This window comes from Asparagus officinalis, chromosome 7, assembly GCF_001876935.1.
Source record: "Asparagus officinalis chromosome 7, Aspof.V1, whole genome shotgun sequence".
Taxonomy (NCBI): Eukaryota; Viridiplantae; Streptophyta; class Magnoliopsida; order Asparagales; family Asparagaceae; genus Asparagus; species Asparagus officinalis.
Window position 1 is genome coordinate 80,069,006 of NC_033800.1, and position 16,140 is coordinate 80,085,145.

Consider the following 16,140-nt stretch of genomic DNA (forward strand, 5'->3'; position numbering starts at 1 on the left):
CGAGTGAGGGGGGTGGGGGTGGGGGTGGGGTTCAATAAAGTAATCACCGGTGAAATATTTTTTATTGTTTTTCTGAATACCTCAAGGTGTTCTGCATTAACTTACCAGGTGATTACAGAAAGTAAACAATCAGATTCACACCCAAAACCTATTTATATATGTCTGAAACTGATCAATTTTGGATTTGCAAAGCGGACCATTAAGTTTAGACTAGATCCGGATCATGCCAAACAAAATCCAATCACTCACAGTCATAAACCCACAAGAGTTATCCCAGATGAACTTATTTCATACAACATGATGAGATTCTAGATGATACAACGACAATAAAAAAATAAAAAATAAATTCTTTTAACGCAAAGGAACTCAAGTAGAACATGAAATATGACATTTGATGTCCATGTAATTGAGTTAATTAGTAACAATAGATTTTAAAATTTCACTAAATTCTGGTTAGTAATTAAGCACACTGTTGCTTTATACAATTATCAAGAGGACCAAAATGACAGAGTAACAAACTTAAGGAAAGGAAAAGAATAAATTGTATCAACTAAATGAATGCATATACATTGTACGATAAGATGTTTGAATCAATGGAAGGATATAGATAGTGTAACGGGCTTTTACACAACTGACACAACGATAACTCAGCTGCATTTTCAGTATAGTTCAATATTTTTTTCCTTTTTGCATACTAGTTTTCTAGAATTCCTCAGAAACCCTCAGAAGGTATATTTGATAAATGCACAATAAATTCTCATTCTTCTTAAAAAAATTATAAATATTACATTTTTGACATGTTGATAATTCATTTTTACACCACGGGCACAATCCTTGAAGCATGTTGTAGAAGTTTATACATTGGTAAGTGAGGGGATCCTGCTAACTATGGTGAAAGCTTAAAATTGAACGATTAGTTAAGTCAATACTATGGTGAAAGCTTAAAAATTGAACGATTACTTAAGTCAAATATGAAAAACTCTAAACCTTAATTTTGACAAAAAAAGTAGTTTTGCATCATAAGAAATACATTATAGTTGGCAAAAAAGGCAGTCAGAACTATTAATTCATATACTGACCTGAAGAAGACAGTGTGCCCCAAATCTTGTCGAGATATTTTAAAATTTCAAATGATGCATCTTCAACTGTCATCATGCCTGATGTCATTGGCCAGTGTGCGAGGGTATCTTCACCATTATTTCTTCCAACAATCTGGAGTCATCATGTCCAATTCATGTAAGAGGAAATTAAAGCAGTCGGTCAGTCAAAAATGTACTTATTGTGTTTACCTGTAAATGCTTCAAAACTACTGAAAATGCAGGAGGACTCCTAAAATGAAATGCACTCCATGAATATTCAGGAGGAATGACATTCTGCTTAGTAAGAATGGGAGCAGAACTCCAGGCCAGAGGCCAATCTTTCAACAATATTGCTTCCATATATGAAGAGAGGACCCTTTTTCCACCTTTTTTACCACCAATACTAGGAAGACCTTTTTCAGACGGTACAAATGCAATCTTCCCAATCTTTTCACAAAAACTATGGTCATACAGAGTTGCAAAGTTGGAAAATATTGAATCCACAACAGATCCAGCTAGGGACCATAATTCAAATGAAACCTCATTTCTATTACCAGAAAATTCTGCCTCAAAATCATCAGGATCTGCTGTATCTGTCATCGCTTTTTTCCCGAGCAGTTCTATTTTTTGTGCACATTCAACTATCATGTCACCTTCTGAGGATGTCCGAAGGCCTACTTTCCGTAAAATATGAAGCCATCCATCTGCTGTGAATCTCTCACCAGGAAACCTGTTCTGCTCCCCCAAGAAAATCGATGTAAGTAAAGGGTCACTTGGATCAAGCAGGTCCCTTGGTTTGAATAACTCCAAGCAAAGTTCATTTGCATTCCGTAAAAAATTAGTCTCCTTCAAAGCGTCCACAGTAGCAGAATCTAGCTGCAGATCTTTCCAATTCTGATAAACATATAACAAAATATCCTCCTGTTCTCTGGAAGGTTTTTGGTCAAATCCAGGTAAAGCAAATTTCACAAGCACTTCCTGATCACTTAGCTCACTGACTCCAAGAGCATGCAGAAACATACTTGCATCCATCGAATAAGCGAGACATCGTTCATCACGAGGATGAAAAAATGCAGTTGGAGAAACTATACATTTATCAAAACCCAGCAACCTTGTATAGGTGTCTTTGACTGTTTTATATATAGGAAGTTCTCTCAACATGTCTAGCTCTTCTCTTTTGTATACACATCCTTCCGATGGTATAAAATCAGACGCAAATAGGGTGAATAGTCTATCGCGGTCCTCATTCAACAAATGAGTTGGCTCAGAAAAATGACCAGCAAGTTTACTGGCAAGTAACCTGGATACAATTACCTGCCCAAGTGATTGACCAGGTGCAGGAAAAAAGTAAGATGCTCCACAGTCTATGAATGACATATCATATACAGGTATATTCAACTGATTCAATAGACCCAGTAACCAGGGATATCTTGTTTTCATCAATTCAAATGCATTTAAATAAGACTTGTTTAGTTCAGATTCCACAACTTCATTACCAGTAGGCTCCAGCATTTCAAATTCTGCAACATTATTCCCAGAAGTCCACAACACCTCAGCATCTTCACTACTTGAGTTTGGAACAGTGGGAATAAGTGGCAGTTCAGCAATTGGTGGTACAAATACTAGTCGGTTCTCTTTAACGCGGCATAAAACTGGATGATTTAAAAATGCAGGAATTAAAGGCCAATCAGAAACAAAGGAAAGATCAGCCTTCAAGTCCCAAAAGACTTTCCAGAAGAGACGTATCCATTCAGGAGTTGGAGATCCACTTGATGAAGTTGTATTGTTATCCCATGAAACCCAAGGAGCATTGTTACTAGCAACAACACGATTCACCCATTGTTCATCAAAGAGATACTTCATATGACCCGATAGCAACAGTGGAGAGAAACTCTTCATCTTCAAAAACCTGTTGATAGTCTGGTCGGAGAGAAACTCGGCCAGAAGAGATTTCTCTAAGCATTGTGGGTGAATAAAATGAGCTGCTAGAGGACGCATGAGCAGTTGCTGCTCCTTGTTCCCAACCCACAGTTCAATCGTACCCAATCTTGCAAGGCTGTTGGCTGCAGTTGGAAATGGCATCCCTTTGAGCTCAGCTGCTATGGATGGCAATGATCGATCTGTTATTGATGTATCAGAAAGAGGACCTGCCCTGCCAATATCCTCGACAACCCCACGACCGAAGTCATATAGAGCCTTGCCAAAATATGTTACCATTTCAAGTGCATCACCCCCTGAAGTGCTTGAGCTCTGGGAAATACCATAATGTGACCTTTGCATGTCTGAGTTTGATGAAGGTGCTGCATTCATAGGCATATGGAGAGTTTCAACTGGCATACCAACTACATCGTCGGAACTATTATTCACTGCAGATGCACCGCTCCCAACCAATTCTGACGACCTCTGCAGTTGAATATCAGACAAACAATAATCCAATACATCTACATATGCTTCAATAGACCGAAGATGAACAGATTTGGAAGACCTAAGTAGATTTCGGACCATTTTAGGCTTGATTTCTCTCACCTTCACTCCAATAGCCTGAAGTTCCTTGACCAATTCCCATGGCACAGAAAATACTGGGTAATGTTCTTTAATGAAATTACAAACTGTAGATGGTGGCAAGTTTTCACCATTTTCACTCCCTGGTTGAGACAAAAACATGCCTTCATCAGCTTTCACAGCATTTCCATTATAAAGCTGCCAGACAGGAAGATCGACAAGACGCACATAAAATGGCCTTATCACTTGTTCAATTAATGATTCCCAATCAGCTTCAGTTGCTTTAGTTAAACTTGAACTCTGGCCAACAGCATCAATTTCATAAGAGGTTGCTGGTCTCTGTCTAGATCTTGGCCAGAAATAATAAATTTTATCACCATATGCCTGCAAAGTATAACTTATAGCCCGTGCAGCACCAGTTTCAATCGAAGAAGTTAAGGGATCCTTCCTGAGCTTTTGAAATTCCAAAACCATTTCAACATAAGAATCACGAACACATAATAATAGTTCTTTATTCCAAGCCTCAGTTAACTGACTCTTAGCATCATACTGCAGATCTTGCAGACTCATTTCATCTGGACGGTTGAAAAGATAGCGCCCACCCTTGTGACATACAAGGAAATATCCAAGAGCAGTCACAGGAATGCTTATAGCTCCAGATAAGGGAAGAGGAGAAAGAACGCAGCTGGATGAGGGAGCAGTTTTAGGTCGTCCATTATGAGAAATGTGCGCAGCAATGCCAGCAACCGGCGTCAGGTTGTAAGGGAGATACCGCCTGAAATTAAGGGATAGAGGTGACCATAAATAGAAGTACTAGAAATAACGTTGATAATAGGATAATAGTTTCATCCTCCAGTACATACATATGATCTTAACTTTCTAATACATGCATCGGAAAACATGTCCATAACTTCTATGTAAACAGTATGATAATAAAAAGGAATGCATTAGCTGATGGACAGAACAACTGTCAAGAGAAATTAAGTATGCACGATGTACCACTTTCTTTTCATCAGGAGGAATAATGTGTTGGTTCCCTACTCGTACATGTTGTCGACATTGAAGCCAGCACATTATTTGTACATAGGAAGTGCAAATATAGGAAACAACGGGACTAGCCAAGAGCATGTTTAGCCAACAGCTTAACCTCTTGGATTGTGGACTCACAATATTATCAAGCTAACATAATCCTTAACAGGACTAGACAAGAAATACTTTAATGTATCCTCATGCTGCACCTATCGCTGGCTAGTAACTTATGTTGCTACTGCAACAGTAAGTTTTCAAGTAGTAGATATTAAAGGAAAACAATGCAGGAAGAAGAAGAAGAAGAAATAAAACCTACAAATTTCTTAGTAGCTGATTGAATAATTTCCAGGACGCAACCTGAATTTCACTTGGTTTAAAGAAGCATATGATTTGAGGCCTTGAACAATTGCAATTTAATATAAAAAAATTAAAATCAGTGATTATTGTGTACTAAATTTATTTGAAAAGTTATGAAAGAAAGTAAAGAAATAGATTTTGAAGCAGGGAGGGTTATCCAAAAATATGCATCTCTTAACGTTTTAGATGATAAAGAAACACAGTCAACCTGAAGCCAAAAGATAACCACATCTGGCGAATGTCAAGCAGGATATAACACCTATGCATATAATGGAGGAAATCGTAGCTTTACAGGTGACCAGAATCCATAACATGTTAAACGAGTTAGGTCTCAGCCAAGTTATGGATCTAAAGTCTTTACATATTTGGTTCTCAAGATATGGATCCAAGGACCAACTCTAACGAAAATTTACCTAGCTCAATGCCCAATTCTTATTGGAAGGACTAGCACATAGTACTAATTATAAATCAACCGACCTAAAGGTCTTGTCAAACAATAGAGGCTTTATTCAAAAGAATATTCCACTTTGATGGTTGGCCCGGCAAATATTCAACGCGTTGACATTCATTGCATTGATTAATAGTAGTTCCTAGAGCTTGCTTGACAAAACTAACTCTTGCTTCACAAACCAAGACTAATTAAGGGAGAATGCCATCTTTTTTGTAGGTAGTCAATGTGAGAGCTATTGTACTGGTTTCGGCTCGCTCAGTCATCGAATTTCGGTCTTGACTTCGTATATTAATTAACAATTGAAGATCATATGATAAGATTGGAATTGAAGACGAGTGATTCAGCCCTATTGAGGGGGAAAATGGCATTTCCAAAGATTACCCCGTCCGTGGTATAACAATCTCGGTCAAAAAGTCTCATTTTGGAAAGGTAATTATGCCGTTAAGCATGAGTTTATTAGCGGAAATCTAATGCAATGAATGAGAAAATGAAAATGTATCTACAGATGCATGTTTATCCATACATAACCTATATACAGAACATGATCCACTGCAAACCCAGTGCCACAGATCCCTCCTACTTCATGAACATTTTGATGGAAGAAACATACCTATCAAGAGCCATATTACGTGTTTGTCCAGATCCCAAGCAAAGCACAACAAGCCATTCGTCAATGAAATTTCTATCACCATGAATCACACAAACAGCTATAATATGCATTTTTATAGCTGCACTTGAACTACTAAATAATCTAGATAGCTGAAACTTCCTCCATTTCTTTTCGGAAAAAGGATTCCTCTTAATAGAAGATGATGGGTCAATAGAAACAGAATACTCCAAGGATGGTTGTAAATTTCCCTCCTCCCATGTTGATAATGAGACCTGAAATGTTAACATAACATAATTTAAGTTAACGTATATTAAATATAAGAGAAGCATTTTATAGATAAGTTAGTAGGGAAGAACATGGTTATAACATCAGAAAAGTTTCTCGTCCAACTAATAATCCGTCAGTTTGCCACTGTTTAGTAGAATTATAGTAAAAGTAAATTTCAACCTATTGCGGCGTCAATCACATGGTTTTGTCCCAAACAAAAAAAAAACAAAAAAAAAAAACATTTGTCACTTATATTCCCATGCTGGTGTGTCCTCTCTTGGGTTTGTTTACAACTGATATAATTGTAGGCTTGTTGTTATATTCGACTTGATGGAGCTGTCAACTACTGCTTTTGTAGCCATTTTCATTTCTGACTGAAGGCTGTGATTCCTGGTGTTCAATTATACACAAGCCGGCACACAGGTCAGTTTTTAGTGCAGTTGGACCTGCAGACCGCCGAGCTAAGTCCTAGATGCAGTTGTAGCTTCACAAACTCAAAAACTGTATAAAATATTTTCAGACTGCAAGTATGGTTTATGATAAGCTTGAAAATCTGTGCAATGCGTCTTATGAAAAATGATTGTAGGAGGCTAGGGGAGATTTCTACTCACAAAACAACTAATTACCAATAGTAAATCAGTCAAATTATAGTAACAAGTCACAAGAAAAATCTCACAAGGACAGTACCTGTAAAACTGATTTTAAGAACAGAAGTGATGAAGATGCATGGCTAATGAAATGGTCAAAGATGAGCTTTACTCTCTTAGAACCATTTTCAAGCTCTTTCAAGTATTTTGATGATAAAGGCATACGTATAACTGTTGAATCAGAGGTGGACGATGAAAGACCCTGTCTAATACGCATTGGATTAAACTGATCATGGAATCTCTCCATCAAACCTGTCCCTGCAAATCATTATTTTGAATAAAGTTAAACCATTAGTCTTGTCTAACAGTGAATAAACGAACCCAAAGGCCAGGAATTGGCAACTGAAGGGGGAAAGAAAACAAAGACGTGCAAGGAAACATGAAAGTCTGCATTAAACTATATAAATGTGTGGGGTAAGCGCTTTGTCAAAATTCTGTTTATTGCCGGTTAATGCTTTTATGACAAAAGTATACGGTGAAAACTAGTCGGAAAACAAAAGGTGGATGTCATGAGTTATTTGTCCCTACAGCAATTTCATGAAAATTATGATTAAACCTTAAAAATGTTGAGACTATATGAATCGATGGAAATAGGCATGCTTCCACCTTTACATCCTAAAATGATTGTAGATAGAACAATAGCTCAGAAGCCACTCATTTTACCACCCTCTCCTCCACCGAACCTCTCTCTTGCTGGAAGCCAGCATCACAAACAGACATCAAATATGAAAATCAAGAAAAAGATATTTATATCAAGACGATAACACCTGTTCCCCTGGGTGGTCATTTTATTAGTTAGTTAACCAACTTATCCAGAAGCTTAAATCGTTAAATTTACAGTTTACACTATGTCAATTTTAAGCACACAAACAAAATTTTTTGAAGGGAATGTGACATTGAAACCCAAGAAAAAAATAATGGAGAAAAAAAAACAAGAATAGACATAGTATGTAAATCTACTTTCCCTTAAATATGGAATCACAAAGATGCATATAAGATGATAAATGTATCTTCTCTTTCTATTGATCATTATATTAGCATAAAAACAACTCCAATGGAAGAGTTATGAAACTAAGCCATTAAAGGTGCCATACTTCAAAAATCTAGTTCCAACTAATTTTTGTGGGTTTTTTGTCAAGCCCTAATTTTTGTCTGAAAATATCCCAAGATTTTTGCGTATGCATGAAGAGCTCACACGAACATTTTTGAATAGTGAGACAAATGGCGTGAACAGATTTCCGGCTCTGAACCATTCAATATTAATTAAATTACTATTCATGTATTTGTGAAATGAAATTATTTATTCTCGCATCTTCATTAAAGCTGTATGAAAATAAACACCTGAATCAGGATCCAACATTAAGTATGGCAAAGTGATGGTAGGCTAATTATAATAACATATCATTAATGGTCAACAACAACACAAGATTTGGAGCTTCTAAACAATAGATCTACAGAGAACAAAGTCTGGGCACACAAACAGAAACTATATATGGAGGAATTTTAGAGCAAGTTTCCAGTGAAAATTATATAATCCATTTAAAACTGAATATCCGTGTTATCGACATTGTTTTACGCGCCTATGTGGCCAAAATCTGTAGTCAAAGTTTCCTAAAATTTCTCACATATCATCAAGAGCTTACAACATGAACTCCTTTGAATAGCAAGACCAATGTTTTGGTAGTTGTAGATTGGAACCATCTACATCCATTAAATAACATATATTCTTATCATTGTTGAAAAAAAACGTTATGTAAACTTGTTATGTCGCGTTATGTAACCTAACAAGCCTTAAATGTTACGTAACCTTATGAAATAACTCAGATTCATCATAACTCTATGTTATTACAATATAATATGTGTTATTTCAACATAATATGTGTTATTTTAATATAACTTACATTAGTTCAATATAAGTTCTAGAGACTTGAGATTATCTCCTTTCTTAAAACTTGAAGTAGTTAAATAATTACTTTTGAATTGTTTGTTAAGGCTTCATGTCTAGTTTTGGTGACATCATTACGTGATTGTAAAATGATGAATATGACTAATAAAACAAATGTAATTATGAACGAGCTATAAATTTATGATTATATATTTGATTATTCGATTGTGATAGTTCCTAGTAAATCTACATAGCTCGTACTAAATTTAAAAAAAAATTATTAAAATACTGTTGCATTACAATATTCTATTCCTAATTCTTAAAATTATTATGAACTACTTTTATACTTTTCTAAATTGAACAGTAAGTTTTTTTTCCTAATTGTGATGTTATGTTCGAAAATTTTGATGATTCTAATTATTAATGTCATTATGAACAGCTTGTATTTATAAAACATGTAAATAATTAATAAATAAAATAAGCTACGTTATGCATTACATTTTTTGCCTTTTTTTCTTTAGGCCTCAACAGGAGGTAGATATATGTTACGCGTTATCATTACTTTCAACATTGATTCTTATAAGTCCACAACTCATCATCAATAAAAAAAATTTACAAATTTTATGTGCCTGATATTATTCTGGCATGCTCATTAACAATGGTAAGAGAAAAAACACTGCTGCTCTATCTGAACTTGAGATCCTACTGGAAACTTTGCTGAGTGGTTATAATAACATCATCAATTATCAGTAACACAAAAGGAAGTTGACAACAGCAGGTTTGAAGTTTCTGAACCATGTCTTGAAAACTGATGCAGCCCAGTTGGGGTTGCAATCCGATCAAAGTGCAGAAATGCAGGAAAAGAGAGAATTGATCAATGTAGGCTAAGGCCACCTGTGCAGCTGCATCAAAAATTGTCTACAATGCCATCTTATGCAGAAACTTACCGGCACAGTTCAGTGTAAATTAGTCACGAGATGTTTATGTTAAAAGTATCAGCGTGGGTTTTAACGTTACACAGAAAACATAACTGGTGCACTTTAATGGCACTGCTCTACAAGACCAAATTTGACCAAATAATTAACAATGTGTGCACACACAGTACAAGCATCTAATAATACATGTGCACACAAATGAACACATGTGCTGATCACACAAATGTGCAAGCATGCACAACATACCAATACAACAAAGACACTGAGCATGTGCTAACTTGAACAAGGAGTAGAAGATTGGCTAGAATTTACCTATCAAGGAGAATCGTTTGGCTGCGGGACCAGTATTTGATGTTGTTGCAAGGGCCAGACCAAGAGGATCGAAAATGAAGAAGTAGCCTGATGAAATAATTGTCAGGAGATCACATATGAAGTAACTGCTAATCAATCCTAGCCCATAATTGAGTGCATTGCCCTGAATTTTCCATGGAGGAGGTAACTGAAGACCACACACATCTTCCACGCTCAAAGTGGCCCCTTCCAGTACTACGGTCAGAGAAGGACCTTGGAAGTCACCTAGACATACAGTGAAAAAAGAAAACAGAAACAAACTAATGATTTTATGACATTGAACCGGAAACCACGTGAGGGCTAGAACGCTAGATGAAGATTAACAACAAAACATGAACAATAAAATGAAACCATTGCTTCCCTTTTGAAGCCTTGATCGAGAGAATGTTAAGATGGTCTAACAGAAGAAGAACATGCATACCAAGATTATGCTGCAATAAAGATTGTCTTGAATGTTCACGTTTATCATATATCAAATGCAGTTTCTTCGCCTTGCAGCAATCCGCCATCTCTAGAAGGTCAAACAACATAGAATTGACGTCCCCATATAAAGCTAGAAGGTCACATATTCTAGCATAATCCATGCACGGTAAATTCCTAGTCATCTCTTCCTCAACTAATGACGAGCAGCGAAGGGATTGAATCCCCAGCTTTTGTGCTAGATGATTAGTAATACAAGGATGTACAAAATGCTTTGCATTGGAACCATTTTTCTCCAACCACGGTGCATCATTATACACAAGATTAGAAGGATGCATTAAAACCCCAGAAGAATCAGGAATCAATAGTGAGTTCATCAAAGAATCATCTAAAGGATGTTCGGCAGAACAGTCGGCAAAAGCTTCCAAAACGCGATGTACAAAACTCAACTGCTCATCTGATAATGGTTCTTCTTTCTGATCGTGTTGCAGGCATTGTAGGACACGAACATAATCGATGGCATCAAAGGTTGATTTCACACCCAACTTTGAGAGCAAGTCTCTGAAATCTGAAAGTTCGGATGGTACAGCGTATAGATAAGGAGGATATTTTACAGGAGAGTCAAATGCAAGTGCTTGTGGTAATATGAAATTATCCCCTATCCATACCCAGGAAACACCACCCAAAGCCTCTTTCAGAATTTTGAAATCATCAGTATCAACAAATCCCTGCAATTTTGAATATATTGATGGGATTTCCCTTTCTAAAATAGCATCAATAAAAGATTCTTCTTCATGTTGCAGTTTAAGATCATTGTAGGACTTGGAGATCTCAACTAACTGAGTGGTGAGAACTTCTACATCCAGTGAGTCTAGCCAGCCAAGTTTGTGTTGTATGTAATTTGAGCAGTAATCACTGTCCAGAATTCGCATTTTGGATGAGACCATCCACATCTGTGATCTAGGTCTCGTGATGTTTGGAGGTGCAACATGTTTATCTGATGCGAACCATGGAAGTTCACGAAAAGGTGGAGAAATAGAAACAGGACACCATGCAATGGTCCTAATTTCTGACCAAAATTCCTCTTCTGATAAATCAGAAATGAAATTGGAAAGAAAGAATTGCACGTCCTGATCGCATATATCATACCCATCTTTTTGCATTTCATCCTGTGTTTCTTCATCAAGTGAACCAGCAGTCTTGTTTAGCATTAGACTAGCAGTGTCTTGGTTACTTGGTTCAACATTAGCATCTGAGAGCTTGGACCCAAGAGTTTAGCATTAGACTAGCAGTGTCTTGGTTACTTGGTTCAACATTAGCATCTGAGAGCTTGGACCCAAGAGCATTCAGATAAACAAGTAACCTCTGACTAACTTGGTTCAACATTAGCATCTGAGAGCTTGGACCCAAGAGCATTCAGATAAACAAGTAACCTCTGACTACGAGTGAGTGCATCCACGTTCCCTGAATCATGCAACATCGACACTGATCTGGCACTATCAAGTAAACAAGTAAAACTCAAGGCTCTCTTAAGTCCCATACTTGCTAATAATTCGAGTATGCCAGCATCTAAAAACTTGTCACAAGGAAAGAAAACTTCTTTGTGCAACAAATTCTGCAACCCTGGTGCATGAGGATCATATAGCCTGGGGATAATTTTAAAAATGTAGTTCAATAGCAAAAAAAAGTATGAATTCTAGAACATATCTTCTATGGCTGATCAATATAACAAAATGATGCTTATGGTGAGCATAGCATTAAACTTGGCATTATTTCCATAACAAATCATAAGTAAAAAAGAATCAACATGAGATAAATTCTGAGAATGTGTAAAGAAGAAACCCAACAAGATAGTATAGAGAAACCATGTATTGTATATAATATGAATTTCACATGTTGTGTATACTTTTTCAAATCATACTAGCAACATCTCCTACTTGACCAATTAGAAGATTATTCACACTCAAATGAGCATCAGAAGAAGTGATGGCCAGCTAGATAGCAGTTAAGAAAAGTTATTGTTAGAAGAGAGTATTAGTTTAGCATTGATTTAGTCCCATATTGCCTCTGAGACTAACTTGTAACTAATTCATCTCTATAAATAATAAAGTATAGGGTGAGGGGAGATCTCTCCAAAAAACTCGTTTCTCTCCAAATCTCAACATGGTATCAGAGCCTATCCCTAACTCTAACCCTAATACTAATCCAAATTCTTAAGCCTAAGCCTAAGCCTAACCCTAGGTCAGTCGTCTGTCTCCAAAACCCTAGCCGCCAAAACTCGTATCGCCCTCTCTAAAACCCTAAACCCAATTTATCGCGGGTCTTCACAACCACAAGCACCCGCCCCACGTCATCTGTTCCCCTCGTCCTCACCATCCATCGTCCATCATCTCCTCAGGTCATCCATCGTCACGCCACATCTCATCGCTCCACCTCATCCACCCTCGCCGCCTCGCCCCGAGGCGTCATTCTTTAGTTCGACCAGTATCTGCCCAAGATCCGCGCCCTCGGGCCGGGCGTGTGCACCATGAAGCCCTCGTTTGCTGCCGCCATGCCAGCCGCTCGCCGCTCTCTTTTGCTTTTGGATCTGAATCATGTCTGCGAGTTGCCTTGTAAAAAAATTAAAAAAAAATAAATCTTTGGGTTCCATCTTAATCTTCGGGTTCTTGATCTTTAACTTTCGGGTTCCAGGTTAACCTTCGGGTTCTTACACTTTAACCTTCGGGTTCAAAATTAAACCTTCAGGTTCTTGGACTTGTTCAGCCCACTGGCTAATTCAAGAATTATTTTCTTAAACTTGTACATACTTTGATTGTATCCATTTTAGAGTACAACTTGTGGAGGGTACTGTCTTGAACTCTACTCGTCTGTTTCATGATGGCCGGATCTGAAGAACTCAAGAATTCTGAGTTAACGATCCAGACGAAAGTTACTGAGATATTTTTTGGTAGAATCACTAACCGGAAGCTTGATGAAATTAACTATCTCCGATGAAAACGTGTTATTGAAATCTACGTGGCAGGCCGAGATAAAACTAGCCATTTGTTGACAGACACTCCTACGTCACCAGAATCTTGAACATTGGATGATAGTGTCCTCTTGCATCAAATTCTTAATACTATGGAGCCTAAAATTCAAGATTTAGTTCTTCATTATATGACAGTGAAGGAACTTTGGTTTTTTTTGCAAGATCTCTATGAGGGTCGCAGCAATATTAATCGGGCATATGAAGTAATTCAAGAGCTGTTTCGTAAGAAACAGGATGGTAAACCCATGGATAATCATTATGGTGAGTGCAATCGTCTGGCTGAAGAACTTCGTCAGATTTTTCCTATTACTGGGGATGTAAAACAAATGCTAAACCAATAAAATAAACTTATATAGTACTCACCTACTTGGGTACCCTTGATTCCATTTACTCTGCTTGACCACAAATTATGGGGAGCTCCGCCATTAGTTCTCTGACTGAGACTTATCACTTTCTGAAGAATGTTGTCCCTGCACACACTTACATCCACTGCGGATCGCTCTACGTTTGCCACTCAGAGTTGGCAGTCTTATGGATGAGGGGGTCATACTGGTGGTGTTAGAAGAGGTAGATGAAACTTTGAAGGGAGGGGAGGTTACCACACTAGTCGTTCTAGGGGCCGAGGTGGTCAACGAGGTGGCCGTGGAGGTCCATCTCAAGACAGACATGCTCATGACGATGACTCAGTGAAGACTTGTAACTACTGTCACTAGCCATGACATCTCAAATATAATTGTCTTGAATTGGAAAAGAAGAAAACCAATGGTGCTTACATGACCACTGAGGAAAACTTCACCTCATCTGATAGTGAAAGTCAACCACAGTCACTCTTCCATAATGCGGAGCTGCTGCGTCAATTTTAGCAATTTTAATTATTCCAGCAGTACCAGAGTTCACAAACATCGTCCTCCTCCTTATCCGCTAGACTCAAAAATGCAGGTGCCCCTTTATATTTACTTATATCGTCTTCATCTAATACTTGGATTATAGATACAGGTGCCACTGATCATATGACTAGGAATCAAGATATTTTGTCATCTTTCTCCCCTACATCTAATTTGGTTATATTAGCAGATGGTTCACGTATACCTGTTCAGGGTGTCGGCAATACCAATCCTACTAGTCTTCTTCTTTTCTTCGTATTCTATCTTCCTAGTTTTTCCTATAACCTTTTATACGTTAGTAAGATTAATAAATCTCTAAATTGTACAATGACATTCTTTACCCTACATTGTGTCTTTCAAGACCTGGTCACGAGAAAAACGATTAGGACGGGACATAAGCAGAACGGCCTTTATAAACTGAAATTGGGCGTCAAACATTTGGCTTGTATCGGAAACTTATCAGCCCTACAATATCACTGTCAGGTAGGATATCCCTCTCTCTCTCTGTTCTCAAGCTTCTTAATCTCCAGTTCAAATCTCTTTCTTCATTAGAGTGTGAGTCATGTCAACTTGACAAACACCATCGCAATGTTATAAATAACAGTAAATAGCCCCGCAATAGCGACGCTAATAGCGTTAGCGTTCCCTTCCCTTCCCGCTATGTTGTCGCCAAATAATGGTGACATTACGGAATATGCATTTTCGCTTGCAAAAGCGGCCAATAACGCACCACAACAGTGAGTAGTGAGCTATTACGGGTAAAATTCGCTTTTTTATCGCTATTTAAAAGAGGTTTGAGATTTATTTTTTTAAAGTTAAACCCGACCCGCAACAACTACATCACACCGCCTCTCTCGCTTTCCGGCGTACTCCTACCGCCTCCCCATAGCCTATGACACCTCCCTCAACACTTCCTTTCACCTCCTCTCGTCGTGAGATCTTCCTAGTAAAGTCCTATCACCCCTTAGCTCATCTTCTTGAAGATAACAACTCTTTGACTTCTCTAGTTGTCTTCGGTATTATGTGACAGTTACATGTCTATTTTATGTTTTGAATCTCTTTAAATCATCAAATGTACTTTTAGATTTTCTAAACTTTTAATAATTTTTTAAATATTTATACATATCTAAATAGCGTTAGCGTTCCCTTCCCTTCCCGCTACGTTGTCGCCAAATAATGGTGACATTGCGAAATATGTATTTTTCGCTTGCAAAAGCGGCCAATAACGCACCACAGCAGTGAGTAGCGAGCGATTACGGGTAATATTCGCTTTTTTATCGCTATTTAAAAACGGTTTGAGATTTATTTTTTTAAAGTTAAACCCGACCCACAACAACTACATCACACCGCCTCTCTCGCTTTCCGACGTACTCCTACCGCCTCCCCATAGCCTATGACACCTCACTCAATACTTCCTCTCACCTCCTCTCGCTGTGAGATCTTCCTAGTAAAGTCCTCTCACCCCTTAGCTCATCTTCTTGAAGATAACAACTCTTTGACTTCTCTAGTTATCTTCGGTATTATGTGACAGTTACATGTCTATTTCATGTTTTGAATCTCTTTAAATCATCAAATGTACTTTTAGATTTTTTTTAATTTTTTTGTAATTTTTTTAAATATTTATACATATCTAAATTAGGCCGTTATTTGATTTTACGCTTTTTACCACTATTTTGTCGCAATAGCCTCAAATAT

At 37.5% G+C, this 16,140-nt stretch overlaps 1 protein-coding gene across 1 annotated transcript in view; it reads right to left on the reverse strand.

The window, feature by feature from the left end:
• Positions 1 to 16,140, reverse strand: part of LOC109849932 (sacsin) — a 40,153-nt gene that overhangs the window by 7,349 nt on the left and 16,664 nt on the right. The window contains exons 4-10 of the mRNA XM_020419817.1: positions 11,926 to 12,179; positions 10,535 to 11,785; positions 10,075 to 10,338; positions 6,983 to 7,200; positions 6,029 to 6,300; positions 1,290 to 4,356; positions 1,080 to 1,212 (exon numbers count right to left, since the gene is read on the reverse strand). Coding sequence (XP_020275406.1) covers positions 1,080 to 1,212; positions 1,290 to 4,356; positions 6,029 to 6,300; positions 6,983 to 7,200; positions 10,075 to 10,338; positions 10,535 to 11,785; positions 11,926 to 12,179 — 5,459 coding nt within the window. The remainder of the gene's footprint in view (positions 1 to 1,079; positions 1,213 to 1,289; positions 4,357 to 6,028; positions 6,301 to 6,982; positions 7,201 to 10,074; positions 10,339 to 10,534; positions 11,786 to 11,925; positions 12,180 to 16,140) is intronic.